The 23,349-nt window shown below is 38.1% G+C and overlaps 1 protein-coding gene across 3 annotated transcripts in view; it reads right to left on the bottom strand.

Moving 5' to 3' along the window:
* Positions 1-773: 773 nt before the first annotated feature.
* Positions 774-23,349, bottom strand: part of LOC118914182 (serine/threonine-protein kinase PRP4 homolog) — a 36,273-nt gene continuing 13,697 nt past the window's right edge. The window contains exons 4-11 of one of the 3 annotated variants that reach the window (XM_057493943.1): positions 22,449-22,604; positions 21,017-21,098; positions 11,750-11,947; positions 8,663-8,734; positions 8,231-8,326; positions 7,269-7,358; positions 6,438-6,583; positions 774-4,392 (exon numbers count right to left, since the gene is read on the bottom strand). In XM_057493943.1, coding sequence (XP_057349926.1) covers positions 11,855-11,947; positions 21,017-21,098; positions 22,449-22,604 — 331 coding nt within the window. In that variant the 3' untranslated portion in view covers positions 774-4,392; positions 6,438-6,583; positions 7,269-7,358; ... (1 more) ...; positions 8,663-8,734; positions 11,750-11,854. The remainder of the gene's footprint in view (positions 4,393-6,437; positions 6,584-7,268; positions 7,359-8,230; positions 8,327-8,662; positions 8,735-11,749; positions 11,948-21,016; positions 21,099-22,448; positions 22,605-23,349) is intronic. The other 2 variants (XM_057493942.1, XM_057493941.1) reach the window with 2 other exon arrangements.

The raw sequence follows: 23,349 nt of genomic DNA, 5'->3' as shown, positions 1-23,349 counted from the left end.
GAGAAAAACCCCAGCTCACTGGACAATGAAACCAAGAAGTGCCTCTGTGGATTGTCTTGGTTACCTCCTGTTGGGTGTTTGGTGACGTCAGCTTTGGGCAGCTCCTCCCCCATGTGCTGAATGGTGTCTGTGGCTAGCCACGCCCAGTGATGACCAGCACCAGGAATTTCCTTTTCAGGAGCTTTTCTGTATGTTGGCTGAATTGTGAGCTCACACTGAGGAAGTTTTAAAGAGGGGAGGCTTCCTTGGGGGCATTTGGCTGTGTTACCCACTGAGGTCACTGGGAGTTGGTTCAGCAGGAAGAGAGTGTCATGGGCAGTGGAAAGAAGACTGGCTTCAGAGCTCTGAGATGTGAATTACAGTTTCAGTTCTGCTGCTAACTTTCTGTGTGACCTTGGACAAATGGTGTTTACCTCTCTGGGCCTTAGCTTCCTCTTCTGTATTAGAAACACTTAACCCAAATTATTTCTAAGGGCCCTTTCTAATGAGGAACCTGGGAAAGAGTGGTTAAATAACCTGCTCCGGATCCCGCTGCCCTTCCTTCACTTGGTCAAGTGTGGAGTCAACATACATCCTCCTGGCTCCTACAGGCCTGGGGAACGAGGATGAATAAAACACTTGCCAGACCTGCCTCAGGCACTCAGGGTCCTGCTACACTGTCAAGTACTCAATAATGTCTTCTCTAGTCTGTCTTACTAAGTGCAGCTCTGCTTAAGGGCAAGGATACCATCTTAGGACTCCTCCTGACTGTAAGCAACAGAAGCACCCTGGGGTCTAACTTAGTATTTATTGTGGTAACACAGGCAGGTGGAGTACTTCCTGAAAGAAATAAGCAGGGACACAAATGGGACTCAGTGAGAGCCTAGGGATATTCAGTTGGGTGTGGAGGGGAGCATCTCTCTCCATCTTTACTGCCACTTCCCCTTGTAAGCCTGCTTCACTCTTCATCTTTGGAGTAGCTGCTGCTTGGCAGAAAAGAGCTTTGGCAACCACACTGTTTTATATGGAGGGAGACAAACTCTTTCTCTCTCAATCTCAATTCTGAATTCCTAGGAAGGTATTGTAATTGGACAATTTTGTCTCAGTCAATCTCCCCCTACCCTCAATCCAATCTTCTGTGGCCAAGTGGAGTGGATTTGGGGAGGTTATGTCATACAAATACAGCCTCTCACCCTTCCACTCTGGGAATGGGATTGGGGACACATGCCTAGGAAAGACATCCTGGCCTCCAGCCTGGCTGGAGGCCCATGACCGGTGCTGGTTGCTTACCTCTCAGTGCTGGGCAATAATCCAGAGTGGGTAGGTACTCAGCACATGCATTTTGAACAAATGCACAAATGAATCTGATCAACTGAGAGTGAAATTATAGGAAAAGGCTCACCAAGCAAACCCCACTTTGGGCTTTAGAAAGAAACCAAAAGAATATTATCCCAAGAGAACAAGCTACACAATTTTGAAACAGAAGGTCAGAGAAGGCAGTGAAACATGCCACTAGATACTGTGCATTAACACCATGGAATAGACAGTAAAGCCGATCATGGCTCTTAGAACAAATGTGGTTTCTTATAAGGCATCAGAGAATAAGGAAGTGATAATAGAATGACATCTTTTTTGAGATTTCAATGACATGACTGAGAGGTCTTTCTCAGAGCTTCTCTCATTTCTTTAAATATACAAGACCCTGACCAAGAGCAGCCAAGGTGGGCAGGGAGGGCCCTTTGCAGTTTGCTTTCTACTAGGCATGACCTTAAAGTCCAAAGGAGTTTCTAATGGCTAATTGTGGACATTAGCGCTGAAACAAGCCCAACCTAGCCTCTTATCCATTGCCCTAACTTTACAAGGAGACTCCACTATCCACTGTCAACTAAAGGCAAAGGGATCCCTAGCTCAGTGTTCTGGAGAATCAGTCTTTGGCTGCCATTATATCATCCATGCTCAACAACTAAAGACTGTCCTGTCACTCAGAGCTGAAAAGGAGAACTAAGAGCAAAGGCATAAATTAGGCCACAGTTTAATCATTACTGAGGTAGTGAACAGAAGCCTGGCTGTGATGGGAATATGTTCACAGATGAGCTTTGTGTTTGTCTATCAAGTCATTTGCTTCATATTATCTAATTAGTGCCCCTGTGCTGGCAGTTTGACCTGATTTGTGCTTGAGTACTCTCATTCTCCAAGCCCTGGCTAACATGTGCCATGTCAGAGCCAGGATGCGCAGGTCTGAGCCCTGTTAGTCTTGGTGTGGGTGCCTGAAGGAGGGTCTTTTCAGCTGGTATTGATACTCTTAGCCAGCTGGGCAGTGTACAAACACACAGGGGTGGGAAAGCTGTAGTATTTTATGCTAACTTATATTTATTTTATATATATTTGCATTACAATATATGCTATGTATTCATTTACTAATAAATGTTAACACATATGATATTAAATATATAATATGACATTTAAAAACATATTAGAATTATATATATCGTGCCAAGGGTATCCTTCCCCTAGATTTCAACTATTTCATGTCTCACAGGGCTTTTTTAAGGGAAGGTATATTGGGCACTTTTTATCAAAAAAAATTTTTAATGACGAATTTAAAATGTTAACTTAGATTAAAATCAGTATAAGAAATTCTTCAGCATAAGAATCCCACTTACATTATTGAAGGACAACATACCCATTTATAAAGTCAATATGCTTTTCTCTAAAACATTAAATGTGTTCTAGGAAAAAGTTCCTGGAGAAGTGGTTTCCTTTTGAAAATTCATTTCTTCTTGCTCTGACTGTTCTTGGTTGACAAATCATGAGAAATCTCCCACCGATAAGGCAATTCTCAGATGCTGTCACCATGGGGCAAAGAAAACATCCAATTTCTCTTTAAGAGGAAGCAGCACCTGGAATAGACAATCATTTCCCTGGAAGAATAACATCTCTTGATAAATGGAATTTTTAAGTTTAAAAATTAATTTTTCAATACTTAAAATTTGAAATTATTGCTAGAATTGATAAAGGGGGTGCAATTTCAGGATTACATTTGTAAATGCCGGTATGGAAAGAAAATTTTGTGATGGAACTGAGTGTTAATGGTGTAATTTGAATTCTTTTACTTAAAAAAAAAATTTGTCTGTGGGCTTGGATATTTGGTATTTAGGATATTCCTCAGACAGCAGACGGTGTGGGTTGTCTTTGAGAAGTGGTCTAGAATATGTGTCTCAGTCTAGTGGAGGCGATATGAGGGTCTACATGTAAAAGGTGTACCATCCTGTGCATTACCATGTGTAAATAATACTTCATTAAAAAGGGGAGCAAGAGTGAGCTAGCCAGCCAGCTAGTGAGCAATGCAGAGAGCTTTTCCCCACAGCTCCCACAGGCTTCAAGGTATCCAGCTCTCGCTCCTGGTTTTCACCCAGCCAGGTCCTTAGCTCACAGCTCTGACAAGTTACCTGGAGGTAAGAGGTAATGGTCTGCGCTGCTCCTCACGTACAAGGGGACTGTGTATTTCCCCCTCCCAGGCGGCCTTCCACATACAGTGACATTCCATGTGTAATGCTCTTGGTGGCTCTCTACCCATGCAGCTCCTCCTCCTCCCAATAGAGCTTGGGAGGAGCAACTGCTGCCATGTCATCCCTGCCTGCTTCCTCAGAACAAGGTACTAATGCAAGCCCAGTTCCCCCCTCTCCTCCACGCTGCGAGTCTGCCGAGACAGGCATCCCATGAGGGGGGCCTCTGACATTGTCTATGAATGGGGGGGGAAGCCCACACATGCCTGCAATACAAGCTATGCCTTTATTAATATTTATCACTTCTTCTGTCTTATTTTAGTTGGTTCAAGCCTCAGGTGGGAATGAAAGCTGCCAATGAACAGGATCCTGCAAAGACCCCAACACTGCCTCCAGATAAGAATACATAAAAGTTCCTGGCTTCTCTGGAATGAAACCTGGCATGCCTAACTCAAGCCTCATTAAAACCTTGCAGTTATTATGCAAAAGTACTTGCTGATCTTTATTTGTCAACTTTTAAATGTCTTTAATTTTTGAGAAAAATCAAATCCATTATAGTTTTTGGAGTTTATGACTTTATCACAGCCCGTTCCTGGAATGGCTTTATGAATTAGTTGACAAATAGATACAGAAATGAGATATGGATTATCTCATTATGGTGCCAAAACCATTAGATAAGAAGTTTACAGTAAACTTTTAAAAGGTGGGTCAAGCTGATAAAACTTAGACATTAGATATACTGTTTCCACTGCATATGACAGTCCAGGTCAAAGAACATTGGAAGAAACTTACTGATCTCAGGAGCACGATAAAATCTACTGACAAGATAAGGCGTTATATCATTATCCGCAACATGTGAAGCTGAACCAAAATCGCAGAGCTTTAAAATAGTTTTTGATTCGTTAACCTGCAAAACATTTTATCATCGAAGTTTTAATTCATGTCAGGAATAATTATGACACATAAAACAGTTGTCTTTGAGAAGTTATTTCCAATACTGAGAACAAAGTTGCTTATTTTAGAATTCCTTTTCTAGTTATTTTATAACTCAATTTCCTAAGTATGGAAAATTAAGAGCTCTAAGTATCTGAACATAATTAGTTAAAAACAAAAACTTTTTTTCCAAAAAGTGAGGAGATATGGGCTAATACCAAGTAAATTTTATTTTTAAAAATGCTCTTTAGCAAAGAGTAGATAAGAGAAATACCTCACTGGAGCAAGGTACCATCTAAAAATCTCCAGTATATCTGAATAAGGTAAAGTTACTTTTTATAGGAACATGAAGATGTTCATTGCTAAGGAATCAGACCTAGATCAACTTTCAGCTGACTCAAGTTGTTTGTTGCCAGAAAATTATGACAGCAAAGGAAGCAGTATGATTCAGATTAAAATGGGACAAAAATGATGTAAACATTCTTCATCCAAAGCTACCAGACCATCCCAAATTTAGCAATCACTTCAAGTGTAAATATATTAAATTCCTTAAATATAAAGAAGGTATTAGTCAATAAAATGTTAACTATATTTGGCAAAACTGATAAACTCTATATTAGTCATTTGTTTTTTCCTTCGTAAATACTTCCACATACACAGTAACAGTGACACCTGCTGAGAAAGGCTGGAGGTGCTCCCTTGACTGCTGCCACTCATGAGTCAGAAGCATGTTCAGGATTAACAAGTGAAGGTAATTCATATTCCAGAGTCCCTTCCCCCCTTCAAAAGAGACACACACAAATTCCGAGTTGGGACTTGAACTTGGCCTACGGTTCCCATCCCAAGAACGTAACACTTTAAATAAATAGGCCCAGGTACTCTACTGGGATATCACAAACCTTGGTCAGTGTTAGAGACTGGTCTCTTAGAGGATATCCACAGAACTAAGCTAATAACAGAAAAGATTAATTTTAACTGTCATATCAGTAACCATGCTCTTCCTCTGGGGAATCAGAAAAACAGCATCCTCAAAAAGAAAAGCACTTTAAAAGCTTTCTGATGTACAAACTACATTCAGCTACTTAAGAAACTTAAAAAAAAAAATCAGTGGAATTCTTGGGCTGACCAAAATGCCTGAAGTAACAGCAGTGTATCCACACATATGTGCACCTGGGTTTGGCTACACTTCTATTCCCCCATGACAAATGTGTATTAAACCACACTGATGGCTGAAATTACAGATAAAAAAGCTTTGTTTCATTAACAAATAGCTCCATGTGGTCTCTCATGCCCATTTTTTTCTTCCTCAGGAAGGGGAAACATTCAGTGTCTGGAGTTCATGGGAAAACCTGTACTAGTTTAGCATTAACTCAAAGGAAAATGAAGTTTTAAGAACAACAGCATGTGAGATACTGGCAAATGTCTTATTCTTTAACCTCCACGGTGGCCACACAAATGTTCACTATATAATCACCTTTAAATTACCTGTATGTTTTATACAATGTTTTGTATGGATGTATGTTTCACAATTTTGAGAGAGAGAATAAAGGTAAAAATCAACTATGAAGTTGACTCGGCATGTGTACAGTTCATGCATAATGTACCTACCATTTCACTGTGGTTACTCAGCATCTTTAAAAGTTATAACTTTATTAACCTGGGCTACCATATGCTCAGTGACTCTACTCAGTATGATCCTTTATTTCTCATCTCTAATCTTAAGATATTCCCAACAAAAGATAGCCATAAAACAAGCAGTAGAAAGTAATCTAAACTGATATTAGTGCACACAGTAGGTAATAAAATGCACTAACTCCAATCAGCCTACAGTTCTAGTACTTCACAAAGAACACATGGCTATAAATTAAAAATCTACTCTAAAGGAACTACTGTCATTTTACAATTGCAATACTTGTTTGACAGAGACTGTGTTATACTTTTTCAAAATGGCATTAAAAAATAGGTTCATTTGTGAATACCTGTATTATTAAAGGTTTCATTACATGTTTTTGAACTTACATGAGCTCATTGTTTCTGATGATCTTCACAGCTACTTCTTGGTTAGCTCGTGCATTATCTCTGGCTCATACAACATTACTGAACACACTGACCAGTGTAGCCATATACATTGTAATACTTGTCGAGGACTTGACCTATGTTCACACCTAAAAACACAAATTTAAAAAATTAGAATCCTGACCATAAAACAGACTTCTCAACAAAACTGTGGGATACTCATAATAAACCAAAAGGTAGTGAACAGTGCAATCACTGAAAACGTGCCATATCTCTAGTGTGCCTGGTTTCCTAGACACAATGGAGAATCAAAGCCGTGTCTCCACTGGTCACTTTCATAATGTGGTTAAAAGTTGTGTGCCTACTTCCAATCATGACATGAAGAGCTGCCGCTGTCCTATCAACAGTTAATGATTTAACATTGAGTAGGAAGAAATGTGCTCAATGAAGTGTTTCTAACTGTGGTCCTGCCGGACAAACACTGCATAACTGGCATCCCAAACTCTTTGTATGCTGTTAATCTCGGTTTCAGATTAAGATGAGCAAGGGAGGTTACCCCCTTCTTCTGGAGGATCATCTCAATGCTGAAAATAACTTGCAATAGATTTAAGTTGCACATCAAGTCTTTGCCTCACTTCAATCTGTGATGTTTCTTGGCTGCTTACTAAAATAAAACACAGGTTCACACAGCTGCTAGATGTGCCACACTTTTAAAGTGACGGCACCGTGATGTAACTGACTTTCAGAGTTCTCCAATATATAACTGTATTTAGACACACACCTTTTACAAAATATTAAAATGAACTCTAAAATCAGTAAGAATTGTGAACTTACGGTAACAGCCCTCTGCATCAGTCCAGTAATCCTGAGGTTGGGATTTTCCTTGAAATCTTTTCCAATGCCAGCAGCTCGAAGACGAGCACTCTGAAATTAAGGAGGCAACATGAGGTATTTACCCACTAATCAGATAGCTGTGTAAAGCACTTCTTTTAAAACAAAAATGGGTGAAATCAGCTATAATTTAGTTAAAATATTTTATGCCAAATTAAACTCTTACCATCACTTATGTAAGTAACTACAATATAGTGGAAACACGATTATCAAAGTCTCGTGTATCACTGTAATGCTCAGGAAAAAAATTAACCAAGTATCTTCAAAAACTTTCAAGACTAGGGCTAGGCCATTAAAAATTAAAATAAAAAAATGTAAAACCAGATTTGATTTTCTACAGCTATTGATAGAGGACAAAAATTACAGACAAGTACTCAGTTAACAGTGTCCAACTCTTTCACCTTCGAATTTTCCCATTTAATGTAAACACCCCTTGCTTCTCTCCCCGTATGTGCATGAAATGTCACTAGCTGTGCTAGTTGAGCTTGTCTAGGAAATTAAGAATATCTGATATTTCTGAAGAGTCATTACACATCACTCCATGATACCCAGAAAATCCTTCATACCATCCAGACAAATACTGACCGGTGCCCATACTGTATTTGGCTCAATGATCATTTCATCCTCTCTTAACCTGTCTTTTTTTTTGGTGTCCCCGTTACAAAGAGTGTTACTTAAATCAATTACCAATGTTTTCAGGGTTCTGAACACTGATTGCTTATCCTATTCCATTTTAATTTCTGTGTTACAAGTTTATGCTGCGGGCTTCCCCTTACCAAAGCCTCCTTATTTCTCATGTTCTCCTAAATTCATAATGCAAATGGTCTCAAAATCTTGTATGTATTTCAAGACTTTTTCAAGAAAAGGCACTAATAAAATGGCCAAAGAACCAAAATTTAACCTACTTCTTAGAACACTTTCAATGTTTCAGTCGATTCTAGTAGGCTCCAAATCCTTAAGTTCTCAATCACCTACAATACAGAAGCCAAGTGGACTCTGTTCTAATAAAGGATTGGAAATTGTTACCATTTTGTCTCACCTAAGTACCAGACACTTATATAAACCCAAGAATAAGTTGTTTAAAAAAAAAATACATATTTAAGTCATTTGGTGTTTAAACTTTCATAAACCTCTCAAACTGTTTTGCTGGTACTTGTTTTACAATTTTGACCTAATTTCAGATTTTTGAAAAAAGTTGCAAAACTAGTACAAAGTTCCCTGATACCCTTCACTTAAGATTGTCCAAATGTTAACAATGAATTCTTCTATGTACATAATGAAAGTATGTATTTATTTTATTTTTAATAGTTACATCTTTATGACTTAAAATTACTTACATCAAAATATGCAGCAAATATATCATCAGATTCTGTAAACATCAGGTGCTAACAGCTTCTTCTGAGATGAACCTTAATGGGAATTATCATTAATATTTGAAAAATGAAGAGACAAATCAAAGCACAAGTAGTAAGTTAATGGAAAATCACTAATAGCAATTCAAACTAAGCTAGTCAATTTTTACTAAAAGGATACATTCAAAAAGTTGAAAGACCTAGTATCACCACTTTCACCAATATTAAATTAATATGGTAATAGTTAAACATGTATGTATTAAAATGAAAGCACCTCTTTTAAAGAATTTATATTTCTAAATTGCAAGTTAAATCTCAAAAGGTAATAAATATCTCCACTATAGATATAAATCTGTATTATTTTTCCCCCAAAAAGTCCAATAACCCTATAGAAAACTGTCCTCATCCACAAAAAAAGTAATTTCTAAGAAAAAAGAGTGTAATGGCTTTAAGAATATAAATATAAATATAAACATATGCCCAATCTCACTTCTAGTAAAAGGAAGAGGAAGTTAAAATTACAACAAAATACCATTTCTCTCCTATGGGAATGGCTAAAAAATCCCGAAGTACAACAATGTTTTGTTAACAAGACCCTGAATAACAAGTACTTAGACACTGTTTGTGAGATGGCAAAACAGTACAACCCTTACAGAGGGGAATTTGGAAATATTAAGCAATATGACACATTCACTCACTCTCTGCTCTAGCAACTCAACTTTCCCATCCCCAAGACACAGTAGCAAGCATAAAAAAATGACTTAATACACAATGCTATTATAATTAATGCTCCAATGAAAAGCCAAGTGGACACAACCCAAATATCCACCACTGAAAGACAGACTGAATGAAGTATGACACTGTCATTACAGTGGAATAGCACGCAGCTACAAAAAAGGAACAATATCTTTTTATACAGATAAAGTATATATACTATGCATTTTTAGGTGCATGGATAACATAATACAGACACAAACACATACAAAAGATGTTTTAATAATTAAGAAAAATTCCTAAAAAGCAAAAGCAAATGGAAATAAACCTAAACCTATCAAATTGGTGGTCTAACCCTAAGGAGAATGACTAAAACACAGATCTGTGATTATACACATTAGAATGAATTCCAAGGACAAAAAGAACCATTAAGTTTTCAAACTGCATTCATTACGTTTAATATTGATAATCACACTGCTATCTGAGTATGAAAATTTCAAAATAATAGCCAGACTAACTGTGTTATTAGGAACCCAGTTTTCATTGTAAAAGAGACAGAAATGTAAAATTAAATTAGTCAGTAAATCCCTATCATCTCAGATTTGAACTGGCAATTCAAAATGAAACCCCCTTTCCAAAGTTAAAAAGGTCCAGGAGTCATGGGCATCTCAAGAGTGTCTGTCATCTCTAAATGGTATTTCCTACACAGAACCAGGGAACACAATCCTTAGCTGATTCTTATCTGGGACAAGATATGTACACGGTGATTAGAACAAGTCAGCAAACTACAGAGCAGGCCACTTTTGCTTGTTTTTGTATGGCCCGTTTTTAAAGGTGGGAGGGAAAACATGAAGACTATTTTGTGACATGTGAAAATCGATATGAAATGAAAATCCTGGTGTCCATACAGTTTTTTGGAAACACAGCCATGCTCATTCATTGAGCCTGGCTATGGCTACATCTGTCCTACTACAACAGTACAGTTCATTAGATGGAACAGCAAAAAAGAGGCCCAAAATAATCACGAAAGTCTAATTTATTTATCTATGTTTTATAGAAAGTTTGCTGACCCCTGTATTAGAAAGATAGAAAGCTGTGTTAAAGTGTAGAGTTTGGACCAAAAAGACACTAGAAACCAACTTAAAAGGGTTCCCTCCCCCATCTTGGCTGAAAAGAGAACAATCTGAACTTCAAGAAGAAAAATGACAGCAACAGATTGAAACACAAGTACATAATGATACCAAATAATAAAAACTCAACAAAACCACCCAAAATCTCATTGGTCATCTCTGGAGGTTGCTAGGGTGTCAACTCTATGCTAAAAATTGGTCAATAGAGGAAGGAAAATAATCAAGCATTTTACCCTTCCTTTCCTGTACAAACTATATTTCAGGGTGACCAAAGAATGGAAGCCTCTCCTTTGACAGAATTATAGCTAATAATTAAAAAGAAATGATAGAAATTTACAAATCACCACTTTGGAACCCCCTATGAAATAATGGACCTAAGTAATGATCATCAATGGCCACTAAAAGCATCAGGTGAGCCACTGAAGGGAAACTTCATATTGGATAGACATGGATCGTCTTACCTAGACAGACATCTTGCTGTCGGTAAAAACAGGACACGCACACACTGCATGCCATCTGATGTAAATTCAAGTACACATCACAAATTAAGTATTCTTACCAAATAAGTTAACCTACATCTATTCAAGTCTCTTAACACTAACTACTAGCTTTTAGGAAATACTGAGGAGTGGAAATAATATAAATGACGCAAGAAAGCAGTCAGACAAAATCAGAGTAGAAAGCCTATAGGACACAGTCCTGGTAACTTCATAAGCAAATGGAAGTGGAGGGGCTTGCAGGGGGAAGATGAGTAAAACTATTACAGTAAGGAGACTTAGGAGATATGTACCCCAAATATAATGTGTGTATCTTATTCGGACTTTGAGTCAAACCAACCAACTGTAATTAGACACTAAAATTTTTTAATTACCAATTTTATTAAATATAAGTAAAGTTTTTAAAAAAACATCCTTATCTAACAAATACACTGAAGTATTTACAGATGAAATAAAATCATGGCAGGGATTTGCTATAAAATACTCTAGCTGGCAAAATGAACAGAATTGAATATATGAAATTCAGCATACTATCCAGATTATGTGAACTAATAAACATTTATTTATAGAGAACATTCACTGGGACACATTTAATATTATATTACTATAACATTTAGCAGGAACAACATTCCTAATCCCTTTCACTTTTCCCCATTCCAAAATATTCTCATTGAAGTAAAAGAGCTAAGAAACTCAGAAAAAAACAAGGTCAAAACAAAATTGTAACTTACCATTATTCTGTTCAACTGTCATGAGATTATGCTTGGCTTTTACTGAGGCCTCAAATGTATCAACATTTTCCCGTTCATACTCTTTAACATTAGCAGCTACCCTTTCTAGAATGTCATCTGGAGAAGGTGACCACTCTGGGGGCTGCTCACTTCAGACGGCACAGACATATTGCTATCTTCAGCAAGACATTTATATTTCTGTAATAAAAACGCAACATATTATTTTTATGAAATATGATGTTCGCTGAATATACTTGCTATGAGGTGCTGCACTGAAAGTTAAGGTCAGGTAATGGTACTGATGTCTGATTGAATTACATCCACAATCCCTTGTATGTAATTCCAAAATCCACAACACTGAAAAGTTTTTCTGCTTGGTGCACATTTATTAGGTGGCAAAACCTAACTTGAACAGATGTGCTGCTACTTATAGCCTTATTTACCTCCCCCAGTGTGAAACATAATATGCCTCACTGCAGAAACACTAACATGTTTATAATGATGGGTGCTGTTCTAGACCCCAATGATGGGGCTAAGTAATATGCACAAATGTACTATATTACCTTTCTAAAATTCAAATATTTCTGAGATCTAAAGTACATCTGGCCGAAGGGGTTGGAGATAAAGGATGGTGGACCTGGGCAAGAACAAAAAAAATTCAACCAAGTCTTTAGGGCAATCAGTTTAATAACAATTTCATCAGTGCCCCAGAAAGTTTCCTTTAGAATTCCAATTTTGCCCTAAATCCTCTGAGGACTCCAGTTTTTTCTTTGATCTGGCATATGGTTACCTTCCACAACCATTTTTTCCTTTTGTCTACTGTCCTCCTTACAGTATCTAAATGTTTTTCATGTCTTCCAGAATTATTCTCTCCACTCCCTCACTCACTTCCTGATGGTGAAAAAGCACTTTATAGACAGTGCCATGCACAAAGGGTCTAGAGGCCACGGCTTTATCTCAGATGGCCAAGGAATAACTGACAATCTTCCAAGACAGCTAAACTTATCTCTAATATTAAGACCTATGTATGACATCATTTCCCCCCACCGTATTTTTTCATTGAGCTCTACTCAAAATTTGTGATGTTCTATCTAGACAATCACATTTGCATTAGAAAACTTGACATTTTCTTATACATTAAAATGTTTTTTCTACGATTAACAGACTTAACTTTTTGCTAAGTGAAATTTTCCTTCACTTATGAGGATTTTCTTATTAACTTAAAAGAAGGCAAACTTCAAATTTTAAGGCCTCATAAAAGAAGTTTATACCAATCCTATGTAGAACAAAAAAGGGCAACTATTCCAATTCTATTAAGAAACTATCAACGGAGCCAAGATGGTGGCGTGAGTAGAGCAGCAGAAATCTCCTCCCAAAACCACATATATTTATGAAAATATAACAAAGACAACTCTTCCTAGAATAGAGACCAGAGGACACAGGACAACATCCAGACCACATCCACACCTGCAAGAACCCAGCGCCTCGCGAAGTGGGTAAGATACAAGCCCCGGCCTGGCAGGACCCAAGTGCCCCACACCCCAGCTCCCGGCAGGAGGAGAGGAGGTAGAGCGGGAGGGAGACGGAGCCCAGGACTGCCGAGCACCCAGCCCCAGCCATCTGGACCAGAGCGCAGACACAGTGCGTGCGCGGGGGGCCCTGGATACTAGGGAAACAGGACAGTAAGACTGGTGAGCGGGTCCCTGAGGCTGGCGCCCTAGGACAACGAAAAGCGAGCGGTTTTTTTTTTTTTTTTTTTTTTTTTGGCGAGTGCTTTTTGGAAGTCTTAAAGGGACAGGGACCCCAAAATCGGATGGAAGCGTCCTGGGACACTTAGTCCAGAGGCAGGGAATCTGGAGATCTCTGGGCACCCTAACCCCTGGGCTGCAGGGAGCTCGGAGGCCCCTCACGGAGATAAATAGCCTCCTGGCCGCTCCCCCTCCAACGCGGCTCCACCACTTTGGAGCAGCTGCCCGAGCCAGGCCACGCCCACAGCAACAGCGGAGATTAACTCCATAGCAGCCGGGCAGGAAGCAGAAACCCTGTCTGCGCGCAGCTGCCCAGGACAAGCCACTAGAGGCCGCTGTTCTCCCAGGAGAGGAGGGCCACAAACCAACAAGAAAGGAAGTCCTTCCAGCCGTCACTCGTCCCAGCTCTGCAAACTATTCCTATCACCATGAAAAGGCAAAGCTACAGGCAGACAAAGATCACAGAGACAACACCAGAGAAGGAGACAGACCTAACCAGTCTTCCTGAAAAAGAATTCAAAATAAAAAATCATAAACATGCTGACAGAGATGCAGAGAAATACGCAAGAAGATATGGGATGAAGTCCGGAGGGAGATCACAGATGCCAGAAAGGAGATCACAGAAGTGAAACAAACTCTGGAAGGATTTATAAGCAGAATGGATAAGATGCAAGAGGCCATTGATGGAATAGAAACCAGAGAACAGGAACGCATAGAAGCTGACATAGAGAGAGATAAAAGGATCTCCAGGAATGAAACAATATTAAGAGAACAGTGTGACCGATCCAAAAGGAACAATATCCGTATTATAGGGGTACCAGAAGAAGAAGAAGAGAGAAAAAGGGATAGAAAGTGTCTTTGAAGAAATAATTGCTGAAAGCTTCCCCAAACTGGGGGAGGAAATAATTGAACAGACCACAGAAATACACAGAACTCCCAACAGAAAGGATCCAAGGAGGACAACATCAAGACACATAATAATTAAAATGGCAAAGATCAAGGACAAGGAAAGAGTTTTAAGGCAGCTAGAGAGAAAAAGGTCACCTATAAAGGGAAACCCATCAGGCTATCATCAGACTTCTCGACAGAAACCTTACAGGCCAGAAGAGAATGGCATGATATATTTAATGCAATGAAACAGAAGGGCCTTGAACCAAGGATACTGCATCCAGCATGATTATCATTTAAATATGATGGAAGGATTAAACAATTCTCAGACAAGCAAAAGTTGAGGTAATCTGCCTCCGACAAACCACCTCTACAGGGCATCTTACAGGGACTGCTCTAGATGGGAGCGCTCCTAGAAAGAGCACAGAACAAAACCCCCAACATATGAAGAATGGAGGAGGAGGAATAAGAAGGGAGAGAAGAAAAGAATCTCCAGACAGTGTATATAACAGCTCAATAAGTGAGCTAAGTTAGGCAGTAAGATACTAAAGAGGCTAACCTTGAACCTTTGGTAACTACGAATTTAAAGCCTGCAATGGCAATAAGAACATATCTTTCAATAGTCACCCTAAGTGTAAATGGACTTAATGCACCAATCAAAAGACACAGAGTAACAGAATGGATAAAAAAGCAAGACCTATCTATATGTTGCTTACAAGAAACTCAACTGAAACCCAAAGACATGCACAGACTAAAAGTCAAGGGATATAAAAACATATTTCAGGCAAACAACAGAGAGAAGAAAGCAGGGGTTGCAGTACTAGTATCAGACAAAATAGACTTCAAAACAAAGAAAGTAACAAGAGATAAAGAAGGACACTACATAATGATAAAGGGCTCAGACCAACAAGAGGATATAACCATTATAAACACATATGCACCCAACACAGGAGCACCAGCATATGTGAAACAAATACTAACAGAACTAAAGGGGGAAACAGACTGCAATGCATTTATTTTAGGAGACTTCAAGACGCCACTCACCCCAAAAGATACATCCACCGGGCAGAAAGTAACTAAGTACACGGAAGCACTGAACAACACAGTAGAACAGATGGACCTAATAGACATCTATAGAACTCTACATCCAAAAGCAACAGGATATACATTCTTCTCAAGTGCACGTGGAACATTCTCCAGAATAGACCACATACTAGCCCACAAAAAGAGCCTCAGAAAATTCCAAAAGATTGAATCCTACCAACCAACTTTTCAGACCACAAAGGTATAAAACTAGAAATAAATTCTACAATGAAAACAAAAAGGCTCACAAACACATGGAGGCTTAACAACATGCTCCTAAATAATCAATGGATCAACGAACAAATTAAAATTGAGATCAAGGAATATATGGAAACAAATGACAACAACACAAAGCCCCAACTTCTGTGGGACGCAGCGAAAGCAGTCTTAAGAGGAAAGTATATAGCGATCCAGGCACACTTGAAGAAGCAAGAACAATCCCAAATGAATAGTCTAACATCACAATTATTGAAACTGGAAAAAGAAGAACAGATGAGGCCTAAAGTCAGCAGAAGGAGGGACATAATAAAGATCAGAGAAGAAATAAATAAAATTGAGAAGAATAAAACAATAGCAAAAATCAATGAAACCAAGAGCTGGTTCTTCGAGAAAATAAACAAAATAGATAAGCCTCTAGCCAAACTTATTAAGAGAAAAAGAGAATCAACACAAACCAACAGAATCAGAAATGAGAACGGAAAAATCATGACAGGCTCCACAGAAATACAAAGAATTATTAGAGACTACTAGGAAAACCTATATGCCAACAAGCTGAAAAACCCAGAAGAAATGGACAACTTCATAGAAAAATACAAACTTCCAAAACTGACCAAGGAAGAAACACAAAAGTTAAACAAACCAATTACGAGCAAGGAAATTGAAACGGTAATAAAAAAACTACCCAAGAACAAAATCCCCGGGTCCGATGGATTTACCTCGGAATTTTATCAGACACACAGAGAAGACATAATACCCATTCTCCTTAAAGTTTTCCAAAAAATAGAAGAGGAGGGAATACTCCCAAACTCATTCTATGAAGTCAACCTCACCCTAATACCAAAACCAGCCAAAGACCCCACCAAAAAAGAAAACTACAGACCAATATCCCTGATAAATGTAGATGCAAAAATACTCAATAAAATATTAGCAAACCGAATTCAAAAATATATCAAAAGGATCATACACCATGACCAAGTGGGATTAATCCCAGGGATGCAAGGATGGTACAATATTCGAAAATCCATCAACATCATCCACCACATCAACAAAAAGAAAGACAAAAACCACATGATCATCTCCATAGATGCTGAAAAAGCATTTGACAAAATTCAACACCCATTCATGATAAAAACTCTCAGCAAAATGGGTATAGAGGGCAAGTACCTCAACATAATAAAGGCCATATATGATAAACCCACAGCTTACATCATACTGAACAGCGAGAAGCTGAAAGCTTTTCCTCTGAGATCGGGAAGAAGACAGGGATGCCCACTCTCCCCACTGTTATTCAACATAGTACTGGAGGTCCTAGCCATGGCAATCAGACAAAACAAAGAAATACAAGGAATCCAGATTGGTAAAGAAGAAGTCAAACTGTCACTATTTGCAGATGACATGATATTGTACATAAAAAACCCAAAAGACTCCACTCCAAAACTACTAGAACTGATATCAGAATACAGCAAAGTTGCAGGATAAAAAATTAATACACAGAAATCTGTGGCTTTCCTATGTACTAACAATGAACCAATAGAAAGAGAAATCAGGAAAACAACTCCATTCACAATTGCATCAAAAAGAATAAAATACCTAGGAATAAACCTAACCAAAGAAGTGAAAGACCTATACCCGGAAAACTACAAGTCACTCTTAAGAGAAATTAAAGGGGACACTAACAAATGGAAACTCATCCCATGCTCGTGGCTAGGAAGAATTAGTGTCGTCAAAATGGCCATCCTGCCCAAAGCAATATACAGATTTGATGCAATCCCTATCAAATTACCAGCAACATTCTTCAATGAACTGGAACAAATAGTTCAAAAATTCATATGGAAAAAACACCAAAGACCCCGAACAGCCAAAGCCATCCTGAGAAAGAAGAATAAAGTGGCGGGGATCTCACTCCCAAACTTCAAGCTCTACTACAAAGCCATAGTAATCAAGACAATTTGGTACTGGCACAAGAACAGACCCACAGACCAGTGGAACAGATTAGAGACTCCAGACATTAACCCAAACATATATGGTCAATTAATATTCAATAAAGGAGCCATGGACATACAATGGGGAAATGACAGTCTCTTCAACAGATGGTGCTGGCAAAACTGGACAGCTACACGTAAGAGAATGAAACTGGATCACTGTCTAACACCATACACAAAAGTAAATTCAAAATGGATCAAAGACCTGAATGTAAGTCATGAAACCATAAAACTCTTAGAGAAAAACATAGGCAAAAACCTCTTAGACATAAACATGAGTGACCTCTTCTTGAACATATCTCCCCGGGCAAGGAAAACAACAGCAAAAACGAACAAGTGGGACTATATTAAGCTGAAAAGCTTCTGTACAGCAAAAGACACCATCAACAGAACAAAAAGGTACCCTACAGTATGGGAGAATATATTTGTAAATGACAGATCTGATAAAGACTTGACATCCAAAATATATAAAGAGCTCACCCACCTCAACAAACAAAAAACAAATAATCCAATAAAAAAAATGGGCAGAGGAACTGAACAGTTATCCAAAAAAGAAATACAGATGGCCAACAGACATATGAAAAGATGCTCCACATCGCTAATTATCAGAGAAAGGCAAATTGAAACCACAATGAGGTATCACCTCACACCAGTAAGGATGGCTACCATCCAGAAGACAAACAACAACAAATGTTGGCGAGGCTGTGGAGAAAGGGGAACCCTCCTACACTGCTGGTGGCAATGTAAATTAGTTCAGCCATTGTGGAAAGCAGTATGGAAGTTCCTCAAAATGCTCAAAACAGACTTACCATTTGACCCAGGAATTCCACTCCTAGGAATTTACCCTAAGAACGCAGCAATCAAGTTTGAGAAAGACAGATGCACCCCTATGTTTATTGCAGCACTATTTTCAAGAGCCAAGAATTGGAAGCAACCTAAGTGTCCATCAGTAGATGAATGGATAAAGAAGATGTGGTACATATACACAATGGAATATTACTCAGCCATAAGAAGAAAACAACTCGTACCATTTGCAACAACATGGATGGAGCTAGAGGGTATTATGCTCAGTGAAATAAGCCAAGCGGAGAAAGAAAAATACCAAATGATTTCACTCATCTGTGGAGTATAAGAACAAAGGAAAAACTGAAGGAACGAAACAGCAGTGGAATCACAGAACCCAAGAATGGACTAACAGGTTCCAAAGGGAAAGGGACTGGGGAGGATGGGTGGGAAGGGAGGGATAAGGGGGAGAATAAGAAAGGGGGTATTATGATTAGCATTAATAATGGGTGGGTGGGAGAAAGGGGTGTGCTGTACAACACAGAGAAGACAAGTAGTGATTCTACAACATTTTGCTATGCCGATGGACAGTGACTGTAAAGGGGTTTTTGGGGGGGACCTGGTATAGGGGAGAGCCTAGTAAACATAATATTCTTCATGTAATTGTAGATTAATGATAACTGTAAATCGACGATTAATGCATGCTTTAAATATCCTTAATTTTGATCATTTAAAGGGTGTCACATGATCAGCTATGGAAATATTTTTCTGATAATATTCTTTTCTCTTAAAAAAAGAAAAAAAAAGCAGTTCCTGTGTGGGCAAAGGGTTTGTTTGTGTTTATACAGAGGATCAAAGCCTAATCTAGCTACCCAGAAAACGAATTAAGATACGATATGAAGAACTGCCAACATCAACATTCTCTGGAAGAGTCATTCTAGAAGATGATCATCAAAAAACTTCAACAAAGATCCAGGCGCTGTTGCAGTTGTAGCTGCATTCATCCCACCGGTTCCTGGACTTGCCATTGGAATGAAGAAGGAGATATCTAAGCTGGCCTGTGCATACAGTAAAACAACAAATTTGACTGGATCTATATTGTCGGAACTCAAGCAAGAATTAGGAGAAGTGCAAGTTGCAGCACTCCAAAATCTTGCGACTAAAGACTATCTACTGTTAAAAGAACATATGGGATGTGAACAGTTCCCAGGAATGTGTTGTTTTAATTTGTTGGATTTTTCTCAAACTATTCAAATTCAGTTAGATAATATCCATCATTATCATTGATAAGTTTTCACATATGCCTAGGGTGCCTAACTGGTTTTCTTGGTTTCACTGGAGATGGCTGGTAATTGTAGGTCTGCTTTGGTTATGTAGCTGTATTCCTATTATGTTAATGTGTGTACGCAATTTAATTAGTAGTTTAAAACCTATACATGCTGAAGTTACTCTACAAGAAGATATGTCAAAGAAATAATCAATCTTCCCATGTTTTCTGCTGCCTGCTACTTCTATAGCTTTTCTTCTTCCTTCCTAATTACAACCCTTAAATAGAATTCGTGCCTAATATCAAATTTACCGAGTATCATAATTCCTCCAAGTGGTAAAGATACCTCAAGACAAATGCTGGGCATAGAAGCCACAGGGCATAAATCTGCAAAGAAGTAAAAAGCTAACCTTTTCAAACAATATTGCTTCTCTCTCACTTACCAACTTTACATTTCCCTGTATGGCCCCAGAAGATGACTGGTTAGCCAGAGATGGGTAAGATTCCTCAACAGAGGAACAACCTAAGAGAGGCACAGTCACAGGGGGGGCCATCAGGTGAGAAACTGGGGATCAACAGAGGTGAGGCTTAGAACCTCACCCCCTCTGTTTTGAAAGAAATCTTCTGCATTCGTGGATGTTTTGTTGCCCTTGTCTAGCTTGGATTAATACTTAGTCTATAGGCACACACCTGATCATCTACATTTGCCCTCTTACAGCACTAAACTATGTTTTCTACTTTTATCTTGCATCTACCTACCACTTCAGCATATTAAAAAAATATTAATAATAATAATAATAATGGAGAAATGTGGGATTCACATATAAATCAAGTATAAAAATCAAACGAATATTCATATTTGACCTGATTGTTTATAGTTCATAATGCGTGATCAAAACCAAAAGTTTCTGTGATGACTGCCCTTGCACTGTTCACCATGTAAGAACTTATTCACTATGTAAGAATTTGTTCACCATGTAAGAACTTGTTCGTTGTGCTTCAGAAGATTGGAGACTGTTGAGAATTAGGCTTGGGGTTGATTAATGATTGTGCATTGAGTCCCCTATACAGAGTTTTATTGTTGTTAACAACCATTGATCAATAAATATGAGAGAGGCCCTCTCAGAAGAAAAAAGAAACTATCATCTTTCCAAATATCAGAAAGATAATTTTATATATACTCTTTTTCAAAGACCTATTCAATTACTACTGTCACTACCTTAAGAAAAAACTTTCATTTTACTAAAACAGTGATTATTTAAGCAGGACAGATCAAAGTTTTACTAAGACCACACACCTGAACAATCGCCTGCCTTTGTATTCTTCTCTGTTCTATTAGGGCTTCTTCATCCTCTTCCTCTACATCAAAGTCTTCAAGGCTTTAACAAAAATTACATATACAATTAATTTTAAACATCTCCAGAGAAGCCAAAATCTTGACTTCTTTACATTTTAAAAGTGAAAATGGGAAAATGTAAGTCATCAGTAAGTTTGAGCAAAATTCATAAGCCATCTCATTATTTCCTTGTTTCTAAACTGCCTCAAGTTGCCTGGTTATTTGGAATCCTGGCAGGTAATTTAACCTTCTGTGTTGTATTTTTCTCCTCATCTGTTTCACGGTTCCAAAATAAAAAACAAAAGAAAGATTCATAAGTTTAAAAAAGTCATCACTATCCCTGCCATGACCCTTAGCATTAGGAAAGCCATTTTACCTTTCTAGCCTGTTTTCACACCTATAGACCAAGAGGTGAACTGGTACCTTTTCTGGGTCAGAGAACCCTCTGAAAGCTACAGTCCCTTTCCTCATCAAAAATGCACATGTAAACATTTGCATACATCTGAAAGAGAATGTGACTCTACCTTCCAACGCTGCCTCTACCCTGTCAACTGTCCTCCCAAAGAACTCCTCCAAAATCTTTATGGTCCCTCTTTTCTATGATCTGCTGAATGTTCAATTACAGAAGAGTAAGCAAACTGCATTCTGAAGGTATCCAGAGCTATGGATAACACCCTTATCCCACTCAACTTTATCACCTGCTCTCATCAGTTTCTCAAACTTAGCACTATTGACATTTGACAGTTCTTCATCATGGAGGGTAGTCCTGTGCATCTGAGGATGTGAACACTATCCCTGGCCTCTAGCCACTAGATGACAATAAAAAAGATTTGCATTGTCAAAATGCCTCTGGGGAGGAAAATACCCTCCACCTTCCTACTGCAGTTGAGAACCACTGTTCTAAATTAGTCTTATTTATTTGAGATGTTCCATTTAGACAACTAAGTTCACATTAGAAAAAATTTCCCTATTTTATTACTTACAGAAAGGTTTCTGCATTTTCCACACTGTAACATGCATGTAGAATAGCCTCAACTGCAAAGTATGCAATATTGTACACAAACTGAAAAGCTGAAACTTAGTGTAAAAACTATTGCCCCAAAATTGGTAACTAAGATCGGCACGACTAATGTATCTGTTGTTCCTAACAGAAATAAAGATGGGAAGGCTCATGATAAAATGATGACCTAATATTCATTCTAGTCAAAAGTGAAACTTCCAGATTCAGAAAACCATGGCCTCTGTTATATGACGTATAAAATATGCATGGATGATTAACTTTTCAATTTAGGACCAAATTTATGGATTTGCTTATAAATAGTCAAGTGGAAATTAAAGATTTCTAAGTCAAACAAATTGGAAAAAGGAAGTAACAGGAGGGTTCCATTCTTACTTATCATCAGATGAAGATTCTTGTTCAACTTTCATTCCTTTAGAAAGACTTCCTTTAAATTTATCTTCCTTTACTTGGCTTCTGATCCCACGTGTACGACCACCCCGTGATCGAGACCGCCTTCTTAAGCGTGATCTGCTCCTCCGACCTCTGTCCCTATTTAAAAGAAGAAAGTGATATGTATTTTTTTTAAAGTCAATTAAAGTTGGGGACACTCTGGGTGTGTTGGAGCCAGAGGTATGCTCTCTGTACTTTTCAAAACCACAATTTTGCTGTGAACCTAAAATTGTTCTTAAAAAAAAAAAGTCTTTAAAAATAAAAGGGGGGGTCAATTAGAATTTTAAATAGTAAAATAACACAGTATCAGAAAGACTGGAATAATCAGCTTAACCAAAGATAATGAAAATGTAGCTTACTGTATCTTACTGACTGCAAAGGAGCACAGGGAAACTTCGGGGGCAATGGGAATGTTCTGTATATTGATGTGGTGGTTATGTGACTGTAAGAGCTTTTTACAACTCATACAACTTTATACCATAATGGGTGAGTTTAACTTCATGTACATGATATACTTCAATAAACCAAGTAATTTTTTGAAAAGATCACTTCTGATAATGCTTGGGGAAGACAAAGGTGACAGAACTTTTATGTCTAATTAGTATGGTCCTCAGACATTTTTATAAATATGTAAAATTCTTGCCTCATGTTAAACAAACAAAAATGGATGTCATAGTTGATGCATTAAGGGTAAAGTATATGAAATTCCAAACAGAAAAGGCAAAGTCTACAAAGAATTGGCAAACTCCCTGTTAATGTCACATCTGGCCACCATGTTCATCTCAGATTTCTTCTGAAACCTGACTAAAATGATAGTGAAGTATTAATTAAAAAGAAAATCCTC

This window comes from Manis pentadactyla, chromosome 16, assembly GCF_030020395.1.
Source record: "Manis pentadactyla isolate mManPen7 chromosome 16, mManPen7.hap1, whole genome shotgun sequence".
Classification (NCBI taxonomy): Eukaryota; Metazoa; Chordata; class Mammalia; order Pholidota; family Manidae; genus Manis; species Manis pentadactyla.
The sequence above is the reverse complement of the archived record's forward strand: the minus strand, read 5'-3'. Positions and strand labels throughout refer to the sequence as shown.